Raw genomic sequence first — 23545 nt, 5'->3', positions numbered from 1 at the left:
GAGGAAGCACTATAAAAAAAAGAGGGAGAATTCAACAATTACAAAGAGCAATTAACAAGCAGAACAAATTAGTGTACGTGAAATTATGTCCATAAAATAAAAGTTCAAACAGGGACCTAGAGGTGACACAGTGCCCCACACTACACCCAGAGACTCTTGGAAGACCTCAACAAACTGGCAGACACTGAGCAGAGGTTTAAGCCAGCCAGGAAAGAGATACAGACCCCAGCAGCCATGCCAGAATTCATTCTGCCAAACTTCCTTCTCCTGAGCTATGAGTGGTCAGCAGGGCTAACTCCTAGCAGCTCCCTTTGCTCCGTGGGTAGGAGGAGCATCTTCTGCCCCAAGGCCTTGAGGGATGGGTGTACCAGGCTCTCCTGCTGACCATAGGATGGGTGTAGGGGGAGTCAAAGGCACAGAGGGAGAATCTAGGGACCGTGCCACAAAGGAATTCATCCACCAGTAGGATGAGCAGCAGTGAGTACTGGGCAGCTCAATGAGGCTCTTCTCCTTTTCTGGGCACTGGGAGGTCCCACCTCAGTGCCTGGTGAGAACACAGGGACAACAGAAGAGCAACACAGAGGAGAGAATAAATCTGTTTATGTGTAAATTGCACCATAACCTGCATCACTCCAGCACTGGGGGTGGGCTGTGAGGAGGGGGAAGGAGAGAGCTACCAAAATAAAAAAAAAACATTTAAAAATAAATAAATTAATTAAAAAGAGTTCTTCAACCAGTTTACACAAAAGGAACAAAAAATGGCTTCTAGTTTCCTCTTCAAAACTTCATCCACTAAACATGTAATGCAAATCTTGTGATGATGACAATAAGGAAAAGAAAACACGTGCACTATCACAGTGGATCCCCAAGATGAAGATATTTTTCTCTGCACATTGTTTTCAAGATCAAGAACAAGAGGAACCGACTCATTTCAGAGCTACAGAAGCAGTTTGCAGCCATTTGGTCAGAAATGAGTGAGTTCTGCTTTTCTCCAAACCTACAATGAAGCAGCTCCCATTTGCTCCAGATACCCCAAAAGCTTTCAAAGCCCTCACCAACAAAAAGCAGATCATCCTGCCACGTTCTCACAGAGCACATTATAAATAAATAAAGGAACAAGGATGGTAGGGTTAGACATTACTGGGGCTGAGGAGACAGAATAAATGCAGACATTTCTCCAGGAAGCACAATATTGATCATGGAAGCCCAAACAGACAAAGGGTGCAGGAGAACAGGACAGCAGCAGAGGTCTCATCCATTTGTAACTACAAATGATGAGGATTTGAGCATGAAATGAATTTGTAGCACAGCTGCTTGTGTGACTGAACAGAAATCCAGGCGATGCACTGCACCACAGCCCTGAGACTGACATAGAGGTCACTGGAAGGTGGAGATTCTGAGATTGGAAATACAAAGGCATTCATCACGGATCTGCACTGGAAGTGGCTTCACTTGGTTTAGCTGCAATCATGTTATTGCTTACTGGGCAACTATGCAAAATTCATTTTACTCATCCTTATATGGTACAGTCCCCATTTTCCTGTTCTTTCTCACATGGAGGTGGATAGTAGCCACAGGAACACCCTCTGTAAGATGAAATAGTTACGACTGACTGTGTAGTGTGAGGAAATACAGTAGTGGGAAATAGCAGCAGCAGCACAGAGTGGGACATGGGGAGGACATGAAGGGACAACAGAAGCAGGGACGCAATGGAAACCCGAAGTCCATCAGCACTTCACAGAGATTGGTTAAAAAAGGCAGTTCTAGAACTGGAAACAGCTGATTTGGGGAGTAACCAAATGGACAAGGAGAACTCTGTGATGTATTGTACAACATACAGCTGTGGCATAAAACACACCAAGCAGAGTAAAATCAGACACAGCGTGAATTTGTGGACTAACAAAGAGGTGTAAAACCAACTCAGCAAACACAAAAATGGCTCCAGGTGGATCTTGGATCGAAGAATGAGCCACAAACACCAAATTTCTCCTGTCTGGAGATCAGTGGTGCTGACAGCTCACTGTATCCCTCATCCTCATCCAGATGGAAGCCAAGAACTTTGCAGGGGGACCGTAAAACCAGAAATAGAGGCAGATATCATGAGATGTGTGCAATAACATTATTACTGAAACATTCTCTGTGTTGTGGTATTCATTTTATTTCCTTTTCTACTGCAATTAAATCTGTGCTACTCTTTGAAAGGAAGGAATATGTTAATGAACCTGCTGGCTGATTCTGTGCCGCAATCCTTGTGCCAGCAATGAGCCCATCTGGGAACTTCCAAGCTTTGTCCATACAAAGCCCCTCCAACATACAGACACATGGGAGTAAGGCAATAAGTACACGAAAGGGCACCTGGTTTTGTTGTTCAGCCCCACGTAGCTCCTGCTGCAGCAGTTCTACCATCTGCGTTTGTCCCAGCAGAGCTTCTTCTCGCTCCTCCAGCTTCCTCCGAAGCGTCAGCAGGGTCTGTGGGAGTTGGGTCCATAAGAACCTCTGAGAAGCTAATGCAGAAGGACCACATCCCCTAAGTGTCATCCACCCACTTCTTGCAACAGTTACTTTAACGGCCCAAATAACTTTGCTCCTACTGATGTTTACCATGGAACCAAGGTGCAGTAAGGGGAGCTCACCACTGTTTCACAAATAGGGAATGGCAGCATTACAGCCATATTCAACAATAACTGCATTCTCACCAGCAACAAGCTCAGCAGACTAAAGGGGCAACTCTGGAAGTGTGAAATATCCATTCTAAAGGCAACCAAACAGCCCCAAGCCATCAGCTCCCATCTCCTCTCATCCCTGTTCACTTTGCCGAGAACAGCTTTCCCAGTGACTCACAACATGCATTTTCTTTTCTCCTCTTCATAACAAGGTGATTATCACAAACATACCTGCTGCACTTCTGCTTCCTGATCTGCCTTGGCTGCTGTTCTCAGCAGTTCAGCTTGGTGCTGATGAACCTGTTCTTTGAGGAGAGCTTCCTTCTCCTGAATTACTTCCTGCAGCGAGCTCAGCTGAAAACAGAAACCAAAATACAGTACCCAGGGAGGAAAAAGAAACAAGCAAACAAGCAAACATAGCCAAGAGGATTGTGAGTGTGACAGATGTGCAGCCATGCTTTCAGCATCAGCACATCACACGTGTCTGGCAATGTCTGCAGCCTGGCAGCCCTCTGTGTGGCTTTGGTCAGACAGTAACTTCATCAGTTGTAACATACAGACATTAACTGGTGACAGATCCGATCCCGTATAGCAAAGAACACAGAACTTTCATTTATAAATATGCAGAATGATAAAACATAATTACTATGTAAGAACAAGCTGGTACAACTTCTGGTTTTGTAACTGCAGGATCCAGCCCATTTCACAGATCAGAAGCTAAAACTGACATCAGAGCACTAATATCAACCACTTCAAAAATGATCACAACAGCAGCAGCTGCTATGTGATAACAAGCTCATCTGCTCACCCCTAGCAAAGCAGAGAGGGGCATTGGTGGGGATGGAAGAAGCTCCAAAATTCACCCCATGACAGCAATAAGATGCCAAAACACATCCACCAAAGCACAGCAGCAGGCAGGAGCCCAAATCCCAACTCAAAGCAAGGGCTTCCGTGTCCAGCCCCATCCAGGGGCTGCTTCCTCACCTCCCGCTCCTTGTGCAAGACTTTTTCATTATATCCCACCCAAATCTCCCCTACCTGATCCTGAAGTATTTCCCCTCATTCTATCACCGCAGCCCCTGCTCAGTAGCCTGTCTCCTTCTTTCCAGCAGCTCCTTTGTAGACACTGACAGGTCACTCTCAGGTCCCCTCACAGCCTTCTCCCCTCCGTGCTGAACAGTCCCAGCTCTCAACCTGTCCTCATAGGAGAGCTGTTTCATCCCTTGGTTCATTTTTGTGGTCCTCCTCTGGACACGCTCCAACAGGTCTGTGTCTCTGCTGTGCTGAGGACTCCCCATTTGGACTCTGTGCTCTAGGTGAGGTCTCTCAGCACAGAGCAGACGGACAGATCCCCTCCCTCAAAAGGGAAAGACAGGGAATAGCAACTAAGGTCAAGACCACAAGCAAACTTGGCTGCTGGATGGCCAAGGGAACTCCAGCTGTACCCGAGGGACCACAGCAAATCCACGTACCTGTGATGCATGTTTGATTTCAGCATCTTTCAGATTCATCTTGGCTAAAGCCAGCTGTTCCTTCAGATCCCTAACAGCCTCTTCTTGCTCCCTGAGCTGCTCTTCCAGACCTTCAGCTTCATCCCTATGATCTTCTCTTGCATTTTGGTTATTCTGACACTGCAAGAAAGAATCAGGAAGCAAAGAAACATAAGAAAACTATTGGTATTACTGTCAATTTTGAAAAAACAAAAGACCAAACACTCCTGCAACTTCCAACCATATATTTGTTGTTTGTTTTTTTACTACTTACAAAAAGAAAACCTTTTTACTTTTTCTTTTTTACTTTATTCCTTCGCCAGTAAAGCCCTCTCACTTCAATAGCTGCTCCACCTTCTTGGTGCCCACCTTGCTGACACAGCTCTAAGAGGAAATTATGTTTCTTCTAAGCTTGGCTCAGCACTGTCACAGACTTTCTTAGCATACCTTCAAGACATTTAAGTCATTGGCAAAAGCATCAAAGAGACACGACCCTAAAACAGAGCCCTGCAGAACCCCTGCAGCTGGATGGAACCCCACCTGTCAGCCAACTGCTCACCCACTGTACTGTGGTTTTGGCTACACATATGCTGGATGCTTTGCCCTAAAGAATACTGTGAGAAAAAGCCTCAAAGTTAAACTGGAATCCAAAAAACAGACACCAGCCCTTGTTCATCTGGTGGGGAACTCACCCTAAAAGAAGATGCAGTTTGTGAAACAGGGCTTGCCCCTTGTGAACCCACAAACCTTTGACCAACAACTTTTCAGGATTGACTTTCAGGTGTTTTCCAATCACCCCTCACCTAAGAGCTCACATTTTAATACCACTCACACTCACCTTTTGACTTTCCCTACAATTCTTCTTTTTTTTTTACCTCCCCCCCAGTGTTCCTAATTGCCTTTACCTTCTTCAGTTTAGTGAGGCCCACCCAATGTGCTGTGATCTCTTTGGGCTTCTATCTCACCCCTCTTGCCCACCCATACAAAGTTTTTCTAAATAGATTATGTGATCAGCAGAACAATTTCTAAAGTCCTCAGCAGTGCCTATGATAGCTCCTACAATAGCAACTTCTTTAACGTCCTGGTATGGGACATTCCTGCCCCTGCTCTTACCCAGGTTCACACAAACAGCTCCTGTTTACCATGAAACATTGCAAAGGCACAGGAAGATACAAAGCTTAGAAATACCATCTTACATTTAAGTTGCTGCCTTTCAACTATTCTTTCTGTCTTGTACTCCAGCCTACCTTTCTTTTGCTGTGCTACCAGAACAGGCAACCTTTGGAAACCTACAGCTCACACACAGATGAGATTTCTGCAAGAACTTAACTATAAGAGTGTACTGAAGATACACAACATGAAACTGACCGATACCCTTGAGGAGATTAAGCTGTGCACCGCAAGGAGGTCTGCAATAGTGAAAAGATCAAGTTCCTGCAGCAGACATCCTTGCTGGGACTATGAATCTCCTGCTAACAATACAGACAGGACCTACAACACAGGGCAACCCCAGACTACCTGCAGAAGCAACATCTTTCAAGTAACCCTGTTCTCCCAACCTTAGCACACACTTGCTCTTCTGGCACGGCCTGTGCAGGCAGCTGAGGGCCCTTCTCCGTCAGCTCCTCGATGCGTTTGTTCAGAGATGCCAGCTTGGCTTTGGCCTGAAGTTTCAGCTTCATCAGTTTTGCATCCGCAGCCTCACGTTCCTCCTGGAAGAGAAGAACACCAATGGGCTGTGCTTAAAACACCAGTGCTGTCCACCACCCTGAAAGCAACACTGATAAAAGCTGCACTTTTGTCAAGTCTGCTTCTTTGCCCAAACCCTTCTCACTACCAATACTAATTAAAAGATTCAGGAAACAAACTTGCTCAGAAGCGCTATAAACAGCAAAATAGTCGCATGCTTCTGCTCCGCCAGTTCCTCTCCAGGGGATGGACCACTCAAGGGGCATCTCCCAGCAGTTAGAACAAGCTAAATTTGACTTATATTATAATATGCAGTCCCTCAGTACTTCCTCTCCTGCAGTGCCTCAGGATAAGCAATACATAAACTTGTTTAAACGCTGTAAACCACCGGCCTGCTGGATGGCTGCAGCACAGCCTGGTAGGTCTCAAATGCTCTCAATTGAAGGAAAAAAACTCACTCACATAAAAGATATTAGCACTTATCAGAGCAATGACAAACCCAAATGTGAATGGCATGTGGATGCAATATCTTAACTGTAGAGGCAGCTACACCTCAGCAACGGGCACAGAAGCAATCCCACACCTCTTTGGTTGGGGCCCACTCTTTTGAATCCCAAGACCCTGTGAAACTGCCACCTTCAGTAGTGCAGGCATCTCATTGGCAGAAGAAAATACAAAGTGGCCTGCACAGAAAGCTGACACAGCATTTCAAACTCGCTGTTAAGCCCTTGGTTGAAGAGATGATACCTTGAGCACAGTTTCCTTTTGCTGGAGCAGGGCATCCTTCTCTCGGATCAAATCCTTCAGCTGGACAACCAGCTTTTCAGTCTGTGCTAACCGTTCCAACAAGTCCTCCGGTGCCTCCTCCATGCTTCCTCCTCCCAGCTCTGAAGGTTCTACCTGAAACAGTGAGATGAGTGCTCTGGAGGAGGAAAGTCCAAGCAGAGCACAGCACAGATCCAGAGGTGACCTTCAGGTCCAATCCTAAATGCTGCCTTCTTGCCTTGCAAACATTTCATGCAGCCTACAGACTATATATGATGATGTGAAGCACTGGGAAAAGATCCTTGGGGAAGAGATGTTGTGGATGCCCCATCCCTGCAGGTATTCCAGGCCGGGCCAAACATGGCTCTGGGCAGCCTGGTCTGGTGGTTGGCAGCCCTGCACACAGCAGGGGCTGGAACTGGATGAGCATTGTGGAACTTTGCAACCCAGGACATTCTACGACCGTGTAAACTGTGTAGAGCTCCCCTTCCTGCTGTACATAACCATTAAAACTTGGAAATCTTTCTTCACTCTCATTCTAATACTTTTTCCAGCATCACTTTGAGATTAAGAAACTTAAGTAGATTCTGGTTTGCCCCACATAAGGGGGGCTTATGATGTTGGGAACACAGAAGCAGATTGGAATGTTGGCTCAGAAGCTCACTTCAGCACTTGACAGTGAAGGAAGAAATAGTTCTCACTGCAGCCAGACGGTTTATGCTCCCAAAACTAATTCTATGTCAGGTTTGGAAGCCTTTCCACTACAGGGTACTTACAGTGACAGAGGACTCCGACTCAGGAACTGCATCTCCACCATCCCCAGACAGCTCTTGTAGGACAGTATTTGCCAAACCTGACAAGCGGCTCAGCATCTTCAGCCTGAAACAAAGCAAAGAATCAGGACACAGCCAAACTGCTGAGGGAAAAAACCGCATTCCTCCACGCTGATCAAGCTTATGGAGAATACAATTCCTCTGCCAAGAGAACACACTCAGCTCATTGAGACCTTGCACTTTTACCTTTCCAATTCTCTTCCCCATCCCACCTGGGGAGAGTAAGCAAGCAGCTGTGTGGTGCTGAGCTGCCTGCTGGGGTTAAACCACAAAAGAACAGAAAAACCTCAGGAACTGCATTGAAGTGTGACAAGGTTTGAGCAGCAGAGGGGCTGCAGGGGTGGCCTCTGTCTGGGGAGTGCAGGAGCTGCTCCGTGGCACAGACGGTTCTGGATGCTGAGTGCACCTCTGGGAAAGCAGGCTGAAGAAAGGTAAAAAAAAATGATGCACCACTCAGAGACAGAACAAGGTGGGCACAGGAGGAGGGCAAGAGGTGCTGCAGGCATGGAACAGAAGCTCCCTTCAGCCTGTGGAGAGGAGCAGACTGCAGAGCAGGCAGATGTGGCATGAAAAGGCTGCAGCGCATGGAAAGGCCCTGCAGGAGTTGGCCCCAGGCCTGAGTGCAGCCCGTGGAGGTAAATTTATGCTGGAGCACATCACTGGGCAGGAGCTGCAGCCCGAGGGGCCTCACACTGGAGCAATGAATTCCTGTGTGAAACCCAGGCAGGACCAGGTTGGGGATGATGGCATCCCATAGGAGGGACCTCACAGCAGAGCGAGGATGAGGGAGTACAGAGGTGAAGCATTACAAACTGAATGCTACTCCCATTCCCCCACACTGCTCGGAGGGAGGAGGCAGGAAGAGTTTTTAGTTTGCTTACAGTTCTCCCTGCTCTAGCCTGATTGCAACAGGACAGGCAAGTATCACATTAGATACAAACTCAAGCTTACATTAAGTTTTAAAGTCTCTGCTTAGCCAGAAGGAGACTTCTCAAGCTGGCCATATGCTCATTCTCAATCTCCTTTATCTCTGCAAACAGAACCTTCCTCTCACATTGCCACTTAAAGCATGGAAACACCAACCAGGAAGAGAACACCACTGCACCCCTTCTGCGTGGCAGTCACAGCTTCCAACCACCTGACTTTAAACTAAGTGTGCTAATGTGTGTTTCTCTATCAGGAAGCAAAAAGGCCACGTGAACACCAACCTCCTTCATGGACTGAGGAGCTCATAGGTCTGCTTGATCAGCAGGGGGGAGGTTTCCAGGGCAGTGCTGCTCCTTCACACCATTCCTGTTTATCTTGTGGGTCCTGGAAAGTCGCAGGAACAAAAGGTCCTGGGAGGCAGAAGAGAAGAAAAACAATTGATTTGACAGCAAGGAGATAACACCTCTCTCCTTCCTACACAGCACACTCTGGGTCTACTGCAATCACCTGCGATAAGCACACGGTGTGAAAAGTCTTCCTTGTTTGGAAAATGTGATTTCTCCTGTCCTTGCAAACACTCGCTCTGATTTCTAACGCTTTCAGAGAACAAACTTGGGCTCTGCAGCCTGTAGAACAGAACACCAGGGAAGCAGCAAAGCAAGAAGGAGGCCTTGGGCTCCTGCAAACAGGACTAGGGATGACACTGCTGGTGAAGGACACCACAATAAAGCTAGAAGTGCATGCGTTCTTTATCAGTGCCACAGCCAGCAAACATCCTGCCAGTACTTCACATGCATCCTAGCTGTCCTGCATCCATCATGGAGCTCCAAAGTAACACAGGCTTACAGGGAAACCACTTCTTTCACCATTAACTGCTCACACAGCTGGTAACAGAAAAGACTCATTTAAAGACACAGGAAATAAAAATGCCTCTATGACCATCATCAATGTTTGAGGAGGATGAATCTGCTCTTCCCTCTCAACATGAGGCCACAGCTTCACACAGTCACAAATGAGCACAGCCTCTACTCCAGACCAGTTCCACACAGCTTCCCAAGGAGGGAAACTCCACAGCTGCCCTGGGTTGTGCTGAGGCTCCATCACCACACAGCAAACGAGCACCTCGTGGTGTTCAGAGGTGATTTCCTGCATTCCAGTTTGTGTCCAGTGTCTCACCCCATCCACGGGCACCACTGCAGCTCAGCTCCATCTTCTTTGCACCACCCCAGAGGCTGAACTCAGGAACAGCAGAATCACCTGGATTCCCTGTTGCTGCTCAGAGGTTTTCTCCTCCAGTCCCTTCACCAGCCTCATTTTTTGATCACATTCCTCCAACTCACTTCCTCATAGAGAGACAGGCCCCAAACAGAACACAGCACTGAGCTGCAGCCCCAGCAGTGCCATGCAGAGGGACGGGCACCTCCTGCTCTGCTGCTGCTACAAGTCAGGACGCTGCTGGCCTTCTTGGCCACCTGGGCACAATGCTGGCTTGTGTTCAGCTGCCAACCAACACCCCCAGGTCCTTTCCATTCAAGCACTTTTCCCCAGGCCAACGCTGCTGCATGAGGTTGCTATGACTGAGGCACAGGACACTGCATTTGGCCTTCCTGAACAGCATTGACCCATCCTATCCAGATCAATCTGTAGATATTCCTTCCAATACCTAAAGGGGAGCTACAGGAAAGAAGGGGACAGACTCTTCAGCAGAGCCTGCGGTAACAGAACAAGGGGAAAGGACTTCAAGCATAAAGAGTGTAGATTTAGCTTGGATATAAGAAAAAGTCTTTCACAGTGAGGGTGGTGAGGCACAAGAACTGGTTGACCAGAGATGTGATGAGTGCCCCGTCCCTCAAGACTGTCAAGGCTGGGCTGGAGCAGGACTTGGGCAACCTGATGGAGCTGTAACAGCCCTGTGCACTGCAGGAGAATTGGACAAGGTGGCCTTTAAAGGTCCCTTCCAACTCTAAGGATTCTATGACTCCTAACCTCAGGCAGATCAGTGTTCCTGCCTAAGTTGGTACCATCTGCAAAGCTCCTGAGAGGACACTCCTCCACCTCCTGCAGATCACAACAAAGCTGATAAAACTGCCCCAATCCTGAGCCGTGAGGAGCAGCTGGTTAACAGCCAGCAATGGGGCTCAGCCCCACTCCAACACCTCGGGGCCCAGTGACACAGCCCCTCTGCCCCCAGAGAACAGAGGCTCTGCCATGAGAAGCCGGTTACTGAGAAAAACACTGTGGAAATAATCATAGAATCACCAAGGTTGGAAAAGACCTAAAAGATCATCCAGTCCAACCACTCACCTACTACTAATAGCTCCCACAAAGCCATGTCCCTCAACACATGAATAACAGCAAACACTGCGCTAAGGCTGAGCACAGGGCGGGGAGGAATCACACAGGGCTGAGCAACTCCCTCAGTAACAGCAGCCAGCAAACACAGGATGAACGCAGCTCAGTGCACAGCGCAATGCCTCACCCAGTGAGCAAACAGCACCACAGCGCCTCGGGGCTCACACTGACTGCACAGGGCATCTGCCATCCCTCGGGGCTCACACTGACCATGAAGGAACGGCGTTAAACTGAGACAGGGCAGGTTCAGGTTGGATCTTAGGAGGAAGTTTTTCCCCCCGAGGGTGGTGACGCACTGAACATGTTGCCCAAGGAGGCTGTGGGTGCCCCATCCCTGCAGGCATTCAAGGCCAGGCTGGATGTGGCTCTGGGCAGCCTGGGCTGCTGGTTGGTGACCCTGCACACAGCAGGGGGTTGGATGGGGTGAGCGTTGGGGTCCCTTCAGCCCAGGCCCCGCTGTGCTCCTATGACTGCAATGGGGCTCCGCAGCAGCGCCCCACACCCCGACCGCCGCCCCCCGAGGCCGCTCCGCCTCCACCCCCCGACCCCAGCGGGATGAACGCGGACCGGAGCCCGCAGGAACCGACCGACGGACCGACCGACGGACCGACCGACGGACCGACCGACCGACCGACCGACCGACCGACCGACCGACCGACCGACCGACCGACCGACCGACCGACCGACCGACCGCACCGACCGACCGACCGACCGCCGACGGACCGACCGAGCCGACGACGACCGACGACGACCCGACCGACCAGACCGGACTCGACCGAACGAACCGACGAAAACCCAAAATAGACACACGCGCACAACCGGCAAACCACCAACACCACGCACAAAACAAAGAACATAACACAAAACCCACCCGCAACCGACGCCAACCACGACGACGACCGACCGCTACTCACCGGCCCAGCCCAGTCCGACCCGGCCCAGCCCAGCTCGGCCGCAGCCACCTCAGCACCGGAACGCGCCGCCGCGGCTTCCGGCCCCCAGCCCCGCCCCCAAAGCAGAACAGCCAATCAGCTGCGGAGATGAGGAGACCGCCCACAGCTGATTGAGTACACGTGGCACTAAGCCGCCAATCCCGAGCCGGGCTCCGAAGCCCCGCCCCATAACAAGGAAGTGATTGGTCAGACGAGGTGGGGGGCGGGGCCTCTGTCAGCCACGCCTCCCTGCGGCCACGCCCCCCGTGGCCACGCCCCCTCCCGCCCCCGGGCTCGTTTCTCTTTAACGATCCGGGCGGGTCCGGTTTGTGTAATTAAGAGCTGCCCGCGGCTCCGTTATTGCACTGTCATCGTGTTCACGTGCTGTAAATGCGCCCTGGAGGACGGGAATGGGACTCGGCTCCGTTCAAACTGTAACCTGCTGCTGTACATATACAGTATATGGCCTTATACGGCCCTATACAGCTCTATACAGCCCTATACGGCCCTATATGGCCCTACACGGCCCTATACAGCCCTATACGGCCCTATACAGCCCTATACGGCCCTATACAGCCCCCTGTGTATAGAGCCCCCCTGTATATAGAGCCCCGTGGCCCCATAGTGTCCTGTGGCCACCACACGGCCCTATGACACCATACAGCCCTATGCTCCCATACAGCTCCTTGGCCCCATTCAGCCCCGTGGCCCCATACAATTCCATGACCCCATACAGCTCATTGATCCCATATAGCCCTGTATCCCATACAGCTCATTGATCCCATACAGCCCTGTATGCCATACAGCTCATTGATCCCATATAGCCCTGTATCCCATGCAGCTCATTGATCCCATGCAGCTCATTGCTCCCATATATACCTGTATCCTGTACAGCCCTGTATCCCATACAGCTCCTTGATCCCATATAGCCCTGTATCCCATTCAGCTCATTGATCCCATATAGCCCTGTATCCCATACAGCTCATTGATCCCGTACAGCACATGTTTGGTGGCCGCCCCATGCTGCTGTTTGGTGAGCACAGGGCTGCATGCTGACACACACACACACAGCTCCACGTGAGGGTGTAACAGAAAGCAGAGTCCTTCATCTGGAGTTGAGGTGAGAAATTGGTATGGAGTGGGACGGGATGGGATAGAATAGATAAGGAATGGGAATAAGATAGGATGGGGTGGGATAGGAATGGAATAGGAATAAAACAGAATGGGAATGGGATGGGGTGGGATGGGGTAGAGCTTCACCCCACACCAAACCCCACATTTTGCAGCATCTCCATCTCATCTTTGAGTCTAATTATACCAAGGTTAAAAATAGGGCAGTGTCCAAAAGTAGCGCAGCTCTGAGGCATCTGCTTAACCTCCTCAACCCAATGCAGCTCCCAGAATAGCAGAGCTTTGCTGGATTATCTCACACCTTCTTTCCATTCTAAGCAGAATGTTTGTATCACTGAAACTCTGGGGTCTGTAGATCAGCCTCTAAGCTGATTAACGTTTCTAATGGGCTTGGGGAAGGTCAGAGGTTTTTACTTCGGGACTAACATTGAACGTGGACGGGAGCAAAGGGGCACTGCTGGGTGAGCAGCGGGACGGGGAGGACCATTCCTGCCAGGCTCCTCTTTCTGGCCATGGGGAACAACAGCAGCTCCACAGTGGACGACCTGCAGGCAGTGGAGATCCACCACTGGTACAAGAAGTTCATGACGGAGTGTCCGTCTGGGCAGCTGACAGAGCACGAGTTCAAGCAGTTCTTCGGGCTGCGCGGGTTGGACCCCCAGGCCAACGAGTACATCGAGCAGATGTTCCGTACCTTCGACATGAACAAGGTGAGTTCCCTGCGAGAAAGAGTGCGCCCTTTAGAGCCAGAGAAACAGAGCTGTGGAATCATTCAGGTTGGAAAAGAGCTCTGAGACCCCCAGTCCCACCCCAGCCCATCCCACTGCCCACGTCCCCCAGTGCCCCATCCCTGTGCCCACCCAACACCCCCAGGGATGGGGACTCCCCCCTGCCCTGGGCAGCTGTGCAGTGCTGGCCGCTCTTTGGAGCACAGCTTGGTCCCCATCTCCACCCTGACCCTCCCAGCACCGTCAGCCCATCCCCTCCCGTCCCATCCCATTCCCTGCGGATGGAGACCAACCCCTCCTTATTTACATCCCTGCTTACTGAGGATGCACTCAATCCCCCCATCCAGACCATCACTAACAGCCTCTGACAGCACTGCTGTCCTGGCAGCAATGGGCAGTTTGGGGTTTTCTGTTACAACACCACCAAGGAAACTTGGTGTAAAGCAGCAGAATACAAGGGGCAAATCAGTGTGGGTCAACAACGGGTGACAGCCATAGGGAGCAGCTCCTCATTATCTAACAGCCTTGTTCAAGTTCCCCTATGAATCCTGAGATATCACTGCAGTGTGTCAATTGGTCTGGGCTCCTTTGACCTGTGAGATGCCAGTGGGAGGAGGTGAGACTGACAGCTGGAGCTTTCTTGAGTCTTTCATTGTCCTTCTAGAATACACACATTAGACAGGAAAGGCTCCAATTCCAAACTCAAATACCGTGTAAAACTTTATAGCACTCTGGAGGAAGTGGTTTCCAGGTGTCCCATGGATTCAGTCAATCCCATGCGGCTCTTCCCAGTGCACCAGGACCCCTGGCTGCCTCCCCAAATGCTCCTCCTCCCAACTCTGTGTCCCAATAATGGCAGTGCTGAGAAGCAGCTCCGTTAATTAACAGCTGTGTTTCTTGTTCCTATGCAAGCTGTCCCCTCCCTGCTGCCCTTCCTTGGGAGGTTCAGACATGACCACCCACCCAGGGATGCAGCTCTGCTCAGAGCTCTCCCGTGAGATCCATGTGTCGCAGTGAACCACATCCTGAGGCCAACTTCCAATTCAGATTCTGTCATCCTAAGACAAAATATAGTGAGTGTGATGGTGAGGGGAATGGATCAGAGATTCCCAACCCAGATTTAAGCTGGCTTTAAACCTTGGGAGTGCAGAGTGGTGCCAGGTTCCAATCCATGCTTGAGGAGCACATCCTCATCCCATCACGGAGGCACTGAGTGGGTCCCTGTTTTGTTCTGCCCCAGGATGGGTACATTGACTTCATGGAGTACGTGGCAGCCCTCAGCCTGGTGCTGCGGGGGAAGATGGAGCAGAAGCTGCGCTGGTACTTCAAGCTGTACGATGTGGATGGGAACGGCTGCATCGACCGCCATGAGCTGCTCAACATCATTAAGGTGAGTCCCCAGCGTGTGATCCTGGAACACCCCCAGGGATGGGGGCTCCCCACTGCCCTGGGCAGCTGTGCAGTGCTGACCGCTCTTTGGAGCACAGCTTGGTCCCCATCTCCAACTTGATCCTCCCCAGTACAACATGAGACCATCCCCTCCCGTCCCACCACCATTCCATGGGAGCAGAGGCTGAGAACCTCCATTCAGGAGAGGGAAAGAGGAGGAGGAGATGTAGAGAGTGCCCTCCATCGGTCTCTCCTTTTAGGGTCAGCCAGGGTCCCCACTATGAGCCAGGGTTGACCGGCAGATGCTTTGAGGAGCGGGGCCTTTCCTGGACACAGACACTGATAGCCAGGTTTGGCTGGGACAACAGCAATGGCTTCATGGCAGCAATCACGGGTCTCCATTTGGGCTCTTCTCTTGGAGCTTAGAAAGATGATGAACCAGTAAAGGATGAAGAATTAATACAACTAATACCCTTCTTGGAGCTAAAATTGGCCAGTTTGCTAATCTCAATTAATACGTATTACAAGCCAGACAATGTAAGGCAATGGCTACCACAGAAAGTGAAAGGGGAGAAGGTAAAGAGGAAGCATCAACCTCTCCCCCTTGGTTTCCCTTCTTTTCCCATTTCCCACGGTCTTCCCTTGTTTTCCGTTTTTCACTTGGTTTTCCCTGCTTTCCCTTTGCATTCCCTTGCTATCCCTGCCTGTTTTTATCCTTTTCCATGATTTCCTTTTTTCCTTGTTTTCCATTGCTTTCCACTCTTCTCCCCTTGCTCTCCCTGTTCACCATTCCTTTCCCCCATTCTCCCAACCTTTCCATTCTTTATTTTCCATTGTCATCTTTTTTCCCCCCATTTTCCACTCTTACCCCCGGTTTTCAGACACTCTCCCCAGTTTTGCTTTATTTTCCCCCGGTTTCCCCCCCCCTTCTCATCTTCTCCCTGTTTCTTTCCTTGTTTTCCCCTGTATTCCCATGTTTTTCTTGGTTTTCTTTTGTGTTTTTCCATTTTTTTTCATGTTTTTTTTTATTCCTCCACTTCCTTTTGGTTTTTTTTTCTTCCTCCATTTCCTTTTCTTTTTCCCCATTCCCGCTCCCCCATTTTTCCTCGTTTTTCCTCATTTTCCCCTTCTTGCCGTGTCACAGGGTGTTTGTTTCTCCACCTTTTACTTTAAGCTGTCAGATCCCGGCGCTGCACTTTCTCCCCCCTCCCCTCAAACCCAACCGATGTCAATCCGCCCATGGCTGGGCAGGTCCCCATGAGGGACCCCTCTATTCACCCATCAGCTCAGAGGATGTCAGCGCTGCTCATCACGGGGGCGGCACAGATGTTGGCTTCCACCCCCCTCCCCCCGCCCCACAGCTGGCCCAACTTGGGGCAGTTTCACCTGGGATCCCAATTGTGCAGCTCTCAGTTCCAACCTGCCCCTTCCGCACCGCAGACCCCCATTCCCCTCAGTGCCCACTGCCAGGGATGAGCATCCTCACTGTGTTTCCCCGTGCACATCGCCCGCCCCGTTCTCCTCTTCCAGGCCATCCGAGCCATCAATGGTGGCGACCACGAGACGAGCGCGGAGGAGTTCACCAACCGCGTCTTCAACAAGATCGATGTGAACGGAGACGGTGAGAAACGCCCTGCAGCCGCCCCGGAGCCAGGAGCCGCTCACCGGGCTGTGAACGGCCTGCTCTATTGGGAGGGGTCCCCCCAGTACGATGGGATTAGTCCCCTGTACTCATTAGTCCTTGGCTCTATTTTGTCCATGTGCATTTTGTAGGGTTTCCTTGTCCCTTTTTGGTTGTAGCTGATGGCATTGGGGGGAGTGGGCAGCGCTGGCGGGGCCCCCAAACATCCACCCGCTGGGAAAGGCAGAACCCCCCAGAGCCCCCCAGAGCCCCCGTCCCACTGTGCTCTGTCTGTGCCCCGCAGGGGAACTTTCCCTGGATGAATTTGTGGAGGGAGCGAGGAAGGATGACGAATTCATGGAGGTGATGATGAAGAGTTTGGATCTGTCGCACATCGTGGCCATGATCAACAACCGCCGGCACAGCGTGTAAACGGGGCTGGGAGAGCGAGCCGGGGAGGACAGCGGTGCTGGGACAAAACTCCAGGCGTGACAGGGTGGAAATGAGAATGGAAAGGAACTGCCGTAGGTCTGCGGGGTCAGAGCACTTTGCTGCACGAGCGTGGACACTGTGCGTGCAGGGCAGGGTCGGAACAGTGGGGGCTGTGCAGCGCTGCACGGGAGTTTCCTGCAGCCCAAAGGCCAACGGCTCAGCACCCAGCACCCAGCACTGCGTCCCGCAGCTGCACCCACTGCACTGTGCGGCACATTCAATGCAGTGCCGGAGCTGCAGTGCTGCACTCAGTGCAATGCCGGAGCTGCAGTGCTGCATTCAATGCAATGCCGGAGCTGCAGTGAGCGCTGTGAGGACGCAGCGCGGAGGACCCTCTGCTGTGCACAGAACGATCCCAGCGTTCTGGGGATCCCAGCCCCGCTCTAACACTGCGCCACCAACAGCTCTGCAGCGCTCACACCGCACCCGGGGCTCCCGGCAGCTTTACAGCTCCATCCGTAGGAACCCACGGGATGAAGGGAATCACCGCCTGGGGCTGACGGGACACCCCTGTCACAGCTGCACCGCTGCTGCCACGGATGGGCATAGCACGGGGCTGTGGTGCTGTGATGGTGCTGTGGTGCTGTTACGGTGCTATGATGGTGCTGCAATAGTGCTGCAGTGTTGCAGTGCTGCAGTGTTGCTGTGACAGTGCTGCAGCGCTGCAATGATGCTGCAGTGTTGTAGTAGTGCCGTGACAGTGCTGCAGTGTTGCAGTGATGGTGCTGCAATGATGCTGCAGTGTTGTAGTGCTGCAGTGTTGCAGTCCCGGCCCTGAGGTGCAGCTCTGCTGCCATCTAAGCTCCAGGTTCAGATCTCCGCCCCCCCTCGCGGTGTCAGATCGCGGCGTCCCGTCGCTGCTCCCCGCTCGGACCGGGCGCTCACGGACTCGTGGTGCTGAGCCGACGCACCGGGCCGAACCCACAGCCCGACCCGGCGGACAAAGCCCCGCGGTGCGGGAACGGGACAAGACGCAGATTGTTGCTTTCTATGCACGTCTGTTGCTCGTTATTTAACTTCTCCTCCCCGTATCCTCCATTCCTGGGGCTCCTCTGGGCAGCACCAGCTGTCAGCAGTTTTCCCACGTGGGGTTTTGGTCTGACTCGCCCTTCACTGAAGGCTCAGAGCTGGTTCAGGTGGGCGGACAGACAGGAGCTGCGGTCTGTGCCTGCATCCACCTCATCCCTGTGCGGGTCAATGGCTGCGGGCACCGTGAGCTGAGCTCGTCTCCCTGGGGAAGGTTCATCTCGAGGGGAAGGGATGGAAACGAGCGGAGAGCCCCAGAAAGCAGAAAGATCCCGAAAAGGAACGTGGCAGCGGAGACCGGGAAATGGAAACTCCACCTTGTTGTGATGCAGAAACGGCATTCAGTTCCCATAGGGAGAAACGGGAAGAGGGGAAACCGGGGTCAGATGAGGGAAATCCTTCACCCAGAGGTGGCGCAGTGCCGGCCCCGCTGCCCAGAGCGGTGGGTGCCACATCCCTGGGGGGGCCGAGGCCGTGGATGGGCGCCGGGCAGCCCGAGCTGGGGGGCACCCAGCCCATAACGGGGCACTTGGGGCTCAGTGATGGATTTGGTCCCTTCCGACTCAGCCGTTCCACGATTCCGTCCCTCCTCCCGGCCTCGCGGGGCCGTCGGGCACGGTGGGATCCACACGCAGCCCCGCTGCTCTGCCGGACGGGCGCCCGACTTTTGGTGACGGGTGTCGGAACGGAGCTGCCGTGCGCGGGGGAAGAGGGGAGGAGAACGGCCGCCCCTCGGGGCTGTGCGGGCACGGAGAGCAAACGGACGGTGAGGGCGGAGGAGCTCACAGCTACACGGAGCGACCGCGGAGGGCGAGAGGGGGCGGCGGCGTTTATTGCAGCAAAGAGCCCCGAGCGGTGCCGCCACTCGCTTCCCCGTTCCCCGGTGCCGGAGCGCGGCGCTGCTGACGTGCGGAATCAGACTCTATAACCAGAGATGGGTTATAAAGCAGGTACGTGTTTATTCAGCGCTGGGCACATGGGGAATCACTCCTATCATGTGTGCCGAAAGGCAGGAGCGTTACAAAGTTATGGAGCAAGCGTATCCATATTCATCAAATTTCCGAGAAATCATTAACATATTCATTGTTTATCTGGAACCTCATTTCCATGCTGTCCCTCCTACTGACGCGTGCGCAGTCCACTGTGGGGGTCTCGCTCCGGTGGTCGTAGGGATGAAGTCAGAAGTCTTCCTCAGGTTGCTCTGACCCAGCTCCTCCACTCAATCAGTCAAAACCAGTTTCTTTGGCTACCTTTCCCTTATGTGTACCCAGCTGTATTGTCTTAACTGTAGACCCAGCTGTACTGTAACTATAGCAATGTCGACAAGCCCACTGGTCCTTTTCTTCTGACATTCCCCAAAGCCTACGATACTTAATCTTCACGAAAGGCCCCTATTTATCTGATTCCTACTTTCAGTGCTGCTGCCCATGCTTACCCCGTGCTCGGCTCTTCCTGCCCCGGTTCCTGTCCCAGGTTCACGTTCCGATGCCCATCGTACCGTACCGGTACCGCCGCCCCGCGGTCACGGAGGGGGGAGCTCGGCCACGTGTGGTCCCGGCCCTGGAGGTGCCCGCGGGATGTTGGGGGTGGGGGCTGTGCCATCCCCTCACCCTGCGCTCCGTGCTCTGTAGCCCCTCTATCCCTGTCCCTCTCCGCTCTCACACCCGGCACAACGTGGAAGGTTTCCCCAGTGGCAGCGCCCGGCAGCACTGCCCGAGCGGACGGGGATGGGATGCAAAGTGCCAGCAGACGTTCACACACTCGGTTCTCTTACCCCGACACATTGCTTCATGCTGTGGGGAATTCTGTTGTTGCACTCTTGTTGTCATCGTGTGGAGGTGTTGGGTGGTGGAGCTGAGATCGGCCCGTCCTGTTCTGGGAGCTGGGAGAGCAGATGGGAGGGAGAGAGGAGACGCTGAATGTGAGTTTAATTATTACAAGGGGTTAAAAGCAGAATAGTGCCTTATTGTCACCCAAACCTGAATGGCCCAAACGGACACAAACTGCACCAAATCATCCCGAAATTGACTGAAACAGCCCCAAATAGCCCCCAAAACTGGGACACAGAGCCCCAAAATGCACAGAAGTGACACCAGATGACTCAAAACCTGCTGAATTGGCCCCAAATGTGCTGAAACAGATCAAATGAGCACCAAAATCAAAACAGCCAAGACAGACACAAATGGCCCTGAAATGGCTCTAAATAGATCTAAACTGCCCCAATGGAACTCTATATGGACTCCCAGGGGCTCAGTGTTAATGCAAGTTGACCTGAAACTTGCCCCCAAAACACCTGAAAATAGACCCTGATTGGCCCCAAATTGAACCAAACAGCCTAAAACAGACCCAGATGAATTAAAAAGTGAACAAGATTGACACAAGTGGCTCTAAAATAGCAGGAAATAGAGGTAAACTGCCCTGAGTGGCCCCAAACTTGACTCATCAACAAAAGAACCCAAAGTGAACCCAGAATGGCACTGAACTGACCCCGACATAACACGAGTGACCCCAAATGGCACAACACAGACATGAATGACATCAAAATGGTCCAAATGGCATCAAAATAATCCCAGACTGATCCTAAAATGATCCCAAAGAACCATCCCCAAGCTGGTCTCAGTCAGTTCCAAAATGGCCTCAACATGTCTCTGAAATTACACTGAAATGCCATAAAATAACCCCAAATAGCCCTGAACACGCCCAGAATGATCCCAGGGAACAGCCCTCTGATGGGCCAAGGCAGCCCCAGAGTTCCTGACACAGGTTTATGATTTTTGTTATCACTTATTCCACACCACAACTTCACGCACTGCATTTGGAGTTAAAGTCTGAATGCTCCCATTCCGTGCTGCTCACAGGAACTGCTGCTGGCCCGGGCACAGATAGATCTACAGATAACTCCATGACAGATGGTGGTGTATTGGTGGGAATCACACCTGGCCTCCTGTGTATACTGCCATGACTACCACTGTATCAACAGTGCGATACTTGTTACTGCAGGCGTGTCCTGGCTCTGCAGGGTGGTACCTCGAGCCCTTCCCCCTCTCCCCACCTGCAGAGCCATTCATGGTTTCCATTCCTCTCGGTTCCCCTGCAGCGCTCAGCCCCAGTGGGCGCTCCCTGCGTTCCCTTTGCTCACACACTCGGTGCCCAGCATTCAGAGCCGGCTGCTGTGCCCAACTGGAACTGCTGCTGTTCCCCATAAAGTCTGTCCCCCTTTGCTCTGCCCAGGACGTACACACAAGTGCTAAGGCAGCATCTGCTGCTGCCACAGAGCTGCAGGGTAAGTTTGTGTCACCCGACCACTGGGTCCTTCTCAGCTTTGGTTGAACTTGTTTGGTGGGACCCCCCTCTCCTTCCTCTGATCTTCCCAAATTGTATTTTGTAAGGACACCTTATCCAGTTCGTCCTTCAGATGGAAGTTCCTGAGCTCGGAGAAGGTGAAGATGGGGTGGGGCCATCACAGCAGTGAGAGGAGGAGGAAGGGACAGAATCTGCCTGACTGCAAACACAGACAGAGCTGTGAGATCCCAAAGGATGGCGGCTGTGGGCCAGCTGTGCACGTTGCCACCGGGCACATCATCATCACCTGGCACATCATCATCACCTGGCACATCACTGTCACCTGGCACATCACTGTCACCTGGCACATCACTGTCACCTGGCACATCACCACCTGCCTGTTCTGCTCTGGGATGGGGCAAGCAGGTCTTAGCAGGCAGTGAGGGCCACCTGCTGCCTTTAGACATTGCCAAGGGAGAGAATTTACTGTGCTCTTCCTCTAGATTCATAGAGGCACAGAATGGCCTGGGTTGGAAGGGACCTGCAGGATCACGGAGCTCCAACCCCCCACCACAGGCAGGGCCACCAACCTCCACATTGATACCAGCCCAGGCTGCCCAGGGCCCCATCCAACCTGGCACTAAACACCTCCAGGGATGGACGGGGCATCCACAGCCTCTCTGGGCAGCTGTCCCAGCACCTCCCCACTCTCACAGTGAAGAACTTACCCTGATATCTAATTTAAACCATCCCCCCTTGAGCTTAAACCATTCCTCCTTGTCCTATCACTTCCTGCCCTCCTGTTTACACTCCCCTTTTAAATACTGGCAGGCTGCACTGAGGTCACCCCGCAGCCTTCTCTTCTCCATGCTGAACAAGCCCAGCTCCCTCAGCCTGTCTTTGTAGGGAGGTGCTGCAGCCTCTGAGCATCTTTGTGGCCTCCTCTGCACTCTCTCCAACAGCTCAATGTCTTTCTTGGGTTGGGGGCCCCAGACCAGGACACAGCACTGCAGATGGGGACTCATGAGGGCAGAGCAGAGAGGGACAATCCCCTCCCTGTCCCTGCTGGCCACCCCTCTGCTGATGGAGCCCAGGATCCCATTTGCTTTCTGAGCTGCAAGCACACCCTGCTGCTTCATGTTCAGCTTTTCACCCACCAGGACCTCCAGGTCCTTCTCTGCAGGGCTGCTCGCAAGGAGTTTTTCCCCCAACCTGTATATACATCTGGAGTCACTCTGACCAGAGTGCAAAACCTTGCACTTTGTTGTGTTGAACCTCACTAGATTCACCTGGGCCCACCTTTTGAGTTTCTTGAGATCCCTCTGAATGGCATCCCTTCCTTCCACTGTGTCAGCTGCACCATTCAGCTGGTTTCATCAGCAAACAGCAGAGGGTGCACTCCATTGCATCATTGGTGTCACTGATAACCATGTAAAAAAGCACTGGTCCCAAGACAGACTCCTGGATGACACCACTTGTTATCGGCCTCCACCTGGACATCGAACCATGAATCACCACCCTCTGTCTGTGGCCTTTCAACCAATCCCTTATCCACCAGGTGGTCCACCTGTCAAATCCAGTTTAGAGATAAGGATGTGGTGGAGGGCCATGTCAAAGATCTTGCTCAAGTCCAGGTCAATGACATCAGTTTCCTTCCTTTTGTCCACAAATGCTGAATTCGGAGCTTTATTTGGTGCAGCTCTTTCAGGCTGTCACTTAGCTGAGCCCTCAGATGTTTGGTCTCTTCTTCCAGGCTTGAGAAGTCCCCTCTCACTGCTTCTGGATTGATCTGACAGGGAAAGAACAACAAAGAATACATCACACACAATAATCACTCCATCACAGAAGGCCACCAGATTGGTTAGGTATGACTTTCCCCTGGTGAAGCCGTGCTGGCTGTCTCGGATCACACGCTCATTCCTCATGTGATCAAGCATGTTGTCCAGGAGGATCTGCTCCATGATCTTTCCAGAGATGAGACTCACTGTCCTGCACTTCCCTGTGTCCTCTTTGCTTCCTCTCTTATAAACAGGAGCGATGTGACCCTTTTCCAGTCTCTGGGACTTCATCTGACATCCACAACTTTTCCAATATGATGGAGAGCTGCTCGGCACCCACCTCAGCCAGAACCCTGTGATCCATGCCGTCCGGCCCCATAGATTTGTACACATTCAGTCCCATGAGGTGGTCTCACACTTGCTCTGCTCTTACAGTGTGGGGGGTTT

General features: G+C 52.1%; 2 protein-coding genes across 4 annotated transcripts in view; one reads left to right on the top strand and one right to left on the bottom strand.

Annotated features, from left to right (window-relative positions):
• The window catches only part of GOLGB1 (golgin B1), a 36308-nt gene extending 24567 nt beyond the window's left edge, over positions 1-11741 (bottom strand). Inside the window, exons 1-8 of one of the 3 annotated variants that reach the window (XM_015865622.1) lie at positions 11634-11741; positions 8649-8777; positions 7384-7486; positions 6590-6742; positions 5713-5865; positions 4136-4294; positions 2895-3017; positions 2356-2469 (exon numbers count right to left, since the gene is read on the bottom strand). In XM_015865622.1, coding sequence (XP_015721108.1) covers positions 2356-2469; positions 2895-3017; positions 4136-4294; positions 5713-5865; positions 6590-6742; positions 7384-7479 — 798 coding nt within the window. In that variant the 5' untranslated portion in view covers positions 7480-7486; positions 8649-8777; positions 11634-11741. Of the gene's footprint in view, positions 1-2355; positions 2470-2894; positions 3018-4135; positions 4295-5712; positions 5866-6589; positions 6743-7383; positions 7487-8648; positions 8778-8874; positions 9071-11633 lie in introns of those variants that run through there. The other 2 variants (XM_015867267.1, XM_015866408.2) reach the window with 2 other exon arrangements.
• A 1144-nt stretch (positions 11742-12885) lies between these two features.
• Positions 12886-19563, top strand: LOC107317046 (guanylyl cyclase-activating protein 1-like). The gene is made up of 5 exons (XM_032446330.1): positions 12886-13492; positions 14751-14900; positions 16430-16520; positions 16825-18988; positions 19455-19563. Exons 1-4 carry the CDS (start codon positions 13295-13297, stop codon positions 16950-16952), a joined length of 567 nt encoding a protein of 188 aa, XP_032302221.1. The 5' UTR covers positions 12886-13294; the 3' UTR covers positions 16953-18988; positions 19455-19563.
• Positions 19564-23545: the final 3982 nt, after the last annotated feature.

Source organism: Coturnix japonica, chromosome 1 (genome assembly GCF_001577835.2).
Source record: "Coturnix japonica isolate 7356 chromosome 1, Coturnix japonica 2.1, whole genome shotgun sequence".
In the NCBI taxonomy this organism is placed as follows: Eukaryota; Metazoa; Chordata; class Aves; order Galliformes; family Phasianidae; genus Coturnix; species Coturnix japonica.
This window is presented reverse-complemented; position numbering and strand designations above follow the sequence as displayed.